Below are 4,829 nucleotides of genomic sequence, written 5' to 3'. Positions count from 1 at the left end.
CGTGGTGGGCAGAGCACAGATAGCCCATTGTGTAGCTTTGTGCTTAATTACAAATAAACAATAACAATATTTAGTAATAAAATACGGGATTTCAATAATACGAGAACTTACTTTGTGAAGGTTATGAAAACTGAGAGGACTGTTTCTCACAACAATCTGTCAAATATTTTATAATAGAAAGAAAATAAGTTGAACCTATTGCTTCGTGGTTAGGGAGGGAAAATGTCTTTGTGTTGTCGTCTTGGAGTGTAGGAAAGTCTTGCTCCTATTGGATGTACTGTTTTCTTGGTGTAGAGGAACATATTAAGCTATTATTTGGTGTAATCTTGTTTTCGTTTAGTCTTACAAGACGGAAGGACATGGATTTCGGAGTTTGATACCACACACACACACTTTAAACTGTTATATGAATGACAGTCAATCCATTAACGTAAATGGTGGGTGTTATGGTACCCCTGCCTGGCTGCCTTCATTCTGGTCAGAAGTTCAAAATTAGAGACGGCGGCAGAAAGGCTTAGAAGCTTGCCCATATACATACAAAATATAAAGTAAACGGAGAAGTTGTAAACAATGCGACAGCTAGTAGTTGACAGATATTGGTCGAAACGTTATCATCTTTAATTCACAAAAACTAAACCGGGTACATTACTTTTCAATTCCCCCAACCGAACGTGTTAAATTTTATATTCTAATCCTCCAAGTTGAAACGGGTATATTATGATCTAATCCAACAGACTGAGCCGTATATGTTAACTTTAATGTCTTTCCAGCAATACAGTAACAGTTGGTTGTTAATGAATTCCAGGTGTGGTGTGGAAAATATCGGCCAGAGGTCCTTAAGTTGAGGATACTGTCAGGATCACACAGTCCAAGCCAGTTCAGGTATGGTTAATCTTTCAGTATTGTTTAACATAAATTTCACCTTTAAGACTGCCGAATGTCCAAATTATTGTTTGCCACCATTGATAGCCCAAGCTAGCATGGCCTGGTGGTTAGAGCACTCAACCCACAATCTGAGGGTCGCGAGTTCGAATCCCCGTCCCCGAATATATTCGCCCTTTCAGTCATGTGGGCATTATAATGTGACTGGCAATCCCACTATTAGTTGGTAAGAGAGTAGCACAAGAGTTTGCGGTGGGTGGTGTTGACTAGCTGCCTTCCCTCTAGTCTGCCACTGCTAAATTAGGGACGGCTAACGCAGATTAGCCCTCCTGTAAGTATTCGCGAAATTTAAAAACAACCAACCCGCCTCCATTGGTTGTCATTTCACAATAGCTTGAGTTACTGTGTGAATAATTCAAATGTTTATGCAGATTAGATTTGTTTTATTTCAATAGCAAGAAAGAGATATTTAACAAATCGCACTGTTCTAAATCGTGACACAATGCTGTCAACACTTTGATTAGGTTTGGTTTGAATTTCGCGCAAAGCTACACGAGGGCTATCTGCGCTAGACGTCCCTAATTTAGCAGTGTAAGACTAGAGGGAAGGCAGCTAGTCATCACCACCCACCGCCAACTCTTGGGCTATTCTTTTACCAACAAATAGTGGGATTGATCGTCACATAATAACGCACCCGCGGCTGAAAGGGCGGGGATTCAAACCCGCGACCCACAGATTGCGAGTCGAGCACCCTAACTACCTGGCCATGCCGGGCCCACTTTGATTGGACCTAGCCATAGGTCCCTTACCCTGCCTTTTTTTTTTTTCACCTGAGCTAGTGAAAGCTACAAACTGTTAGTCATCACCCTGGTGGTCGTAAGTTTGTTATTGTTTTCTCTATGGTCACGAGGCAACGCTTATTACCGTTACACACCAATTATACTTTTTTTTTTTTTTAAATTATTCGGAGACGTACCGAAAATGATTAAGTAATGATGATGGGAAATCAGTAGCACATTCTTGTAAACTTCTACATATTTTAACGCTTGTCGTTACTTTTTGTTTTAATCCTGCAATGGCTTACAAGATAACTGAAAGAAAACTTTCAATACGTCTCCCGTTCTCACGTAAAAGTTTAATGTTAGTTTCTGTGTCAAGATAATAAAAGTACAAGTTTTTAATTTTTTTTTCCCTTTTATAGAGTGATCGGAACCTTCTCTAACCTTCCTGAATTTTCTGAGAGTTTCAACTGCCCGGTCGATTCCCCCATGAATCCTCAGAAGAGATGTTCCGTTTGGTGATACCCCTATTCAAAACGTCGGTTCTCTCACTATGATGATTTACATGGCACAGGAAGTTTGCTAAGCGGGCAAATCTCGTATAAAATTGACGCCCCATTGCGCCCATAATGAGACAAAAAAAAAACAAATAAAAAGAAAAACCACTTTAAACAAACAAAACAATCGTATATATCTTCTTTTTTTAATTTAAGACGTAACAAAATTACCTGCATGATAATATATTGTTGTTAACACTAACCTGAAGATTTGTATTCGAATATCGGAACCTTTCCAGTGGTTAATGCTTAGTAAACTTTCTGTATATACTTTATTTCTCTATGGCTCTTATCGTTGTTAAGAAACTAGCTGTTGGAAAGTATAGGCTTAAACCAGAGTTTGTGGAAAGAAGGAGGATTTTGGGGGCAAACAACAAAAGTAATCCGTGTAATTGTTGATTTTTTTTACGATTGTTTTGACTGTAACTGCGTGTAGTTGCCGTATTTGAACACGAATGTGTTAAAGAGAAGGCCTTATTTTGAACACGAATGTGTTACAAAAAAGGCTTCTGTTCTTGAGAAGAGTGGGCTTGTATAGATGCGAATGTTTTTTTTTTGTTGCGTGTTTTTGTTTCTAAATCCTTTTTTGGAGTAGAAAAAGAGAGAGAGAGAGAATTTAACTAACCCTAATAATGTGCAGTAATGAGGAACCCACGTGCTAGATATGAAATTAACCTTATGTTTATTTCGGACTTTTATCAATATTCGAAAAGTTTCTTTGAAAAGGGGATTTTGTCATTTATTTTAATTTTTTTTAAAGCTATATTAGTATTTTTTTACCTTTTAAATCTGAAACTGTAAAGCCTTATCGTAGGTATACGATCGTCGTTCGGTGTATGAATTATTGACACAGTAAAGTTTTCGTTGATCGTTGCACCATCTAGCGTACAAACATATTTTCTCGTCATTAAGAGTTTTTTTTTGTTTTTTTTTAATAATTGAAATAAGATGCTTTTGTACAGATAATTATATGAAATGGTACTAGAACTATAAACAATAAATTTACTATTAAATCTGTCTGTATAATAGATGTGGAATGTATTAGAAAAAGGGGGAAAATGTATCGGTGTGTGAGGAGACAACATACATTCAAAATGGCCACTAAAAGGATTTGTTGTGATTTTTGTGTAGTTTTTGTAGTATTTCTAGGATTTCATATAAATGTTAACCGATACAAATGTTATTCGAATTGAGATGTTATCTTGTTGATTTTTTTTTAATCTAGTAAAAAAAAAAAAATGTTGCTGCTGTTAATGAAAGTGGTTTTAAAAATTTAATTTCTAGGCGTCGTTCGTTATCGCTTGCTTTCCTATACCTAGAGTACACTGACGTACTAGTCCTCGTGTGAGTATGTGACCTGTAAACAAATATAGTCTATAATGTTAAATCTCGATGACCTCTTGCTAATGTGTGAAGTTCAAGGTCGCTCAGTAAAATCAAATTTGTCACAATCAAAATTAGATGTGTTTTATTATTATTATTATTATTATATATATATAACTAAATAATTTGTCAGACTCGGATAAAACTATTGAAAAACTAGGTGGAGTTGCTTCGCACATGTTTTAAGATTTTAACCCTAATATTGGAGTCATTGATAGTTGAATTATATGTTTAGTACAAACTGTTTATATAATCGAACGTTGCAAGTCTGAAATATTTTAAAATAATAATAATAAAAATTAAAAAAAAAAAACGTGAAGGGTTGGGTACTTAACCCTCTATTGCACGCATTCTAAAAAACCGGTGAAGAAAAAAAAAAGTTTGAATTCCTTACTTAAATATGTCTATATTCCACAATATGTTTTACTAAATTATAAATGGGTACGTTACATAGAAATAACATTGTTTAATTGAGGAACCAGCAAACATAACTCCGTGGTTTATTTAAACTGTTGCCCAGAAATAAAAGTATTAAACTACAGAATTCAAGTGTTTTGAGCACCAAAGGTAGATGTGCAATAGAGGGTTTTTTATATATATATATATAATTTTTCGCAGGGCTCCAAAGGTTTAAATGTACACCAGGGTTAATGTAATTTATAAGCTACAAGTTAATTTCAAGTGGTGTTTTTCTGTAAGCTTATTCGAATGACAAAAGAACTATATTAAGTTCACAAATAGTACAGGTGACTTGGCTGAAAGAAAACAATGTTTAGTTACATATTTTACCGTCAGATGTTGTTATGGTCAGCTTTGTGCAACTATGATGTGAAGCGCGTACTTTTGGAATGCTTGTTAAGAAACAATTTTGAACATTTATGTATATTTTGTGTATGTGTATTTTGTAAGGTTGGAGATTAAATAAAAGGGTTAAATACACATTCAAATATGGTCTGGTTTTTATTTTTTAAAGAGAATGTTTAGAGCATTTATGGAATAAAACAATATTTGGTACAAACTATTTATATTTCTATCGTGTAGGTGGCGCTTGATATTATCCGTCCTCATCTGTATAATGTAATGGCGGTTATTTTCTGGCTAATGGCGAATAACTTAAATTAGATCTTTCAACATAAAGTTTACAAGGATGTCATAATTATGTGCACGTAGAACACATGAATATGCCTTACTTTTCAAAGTTATCCTAAACTCATTATTTTAATGGCGA

At 34.9% G+C, this 4,829-nt stretch overlaps 1 protein-coding gene across 1 annotated transcript in view; it reads left to right on the top strand.

Annotated features, from left to right (window-relative positions):
* LOC106467765 (membrane metallo-endopeptidase-like 1) overlaps positions 1 to 4,548 on the top strand; it is a 27,056-nt gene extending 22,508 nt beyond the window's left edge. Inside the window, exons 14-15 of the mRNA XM_022395961.1 lie at positions 806 to 882; positions 2,084 to 4,548. Of these exons, the coding sequence (XP_022251669.1) occupies positions 806 to 882; positions 2,084 to 2,183 (177 nt within the window). The 3' untranslated portion in view covers positions 2,184 to 4,548. The remainder of the gene's footprint in view (positions 1 to 805; positions 883 to 2,083) is intronic.
* The last annotated feature ends 281 nt before the right edge of the window (positions 4,549 to 4,829 follow it).

This window comes from Limulus polyphemus, unplaced genomic scaffold, assembly GCF_000517525.1.
Source record: "Limulus polyphemus unplaced genomic scaffold, Limulus_polyphemus-2.1.2 Scaffold2733, whole genome shotgun sequence".
In the NCBI taxonomy this organism is placed as follows: Eukaryota; Metazoa; Arthropoda; class Merostomata; order Xiphosura; family Limulidae; genus Limulus; species Limulus polyphemus.
This window is presented reverse-complemented; position numbering and strand designations above follow the sequence as displayed.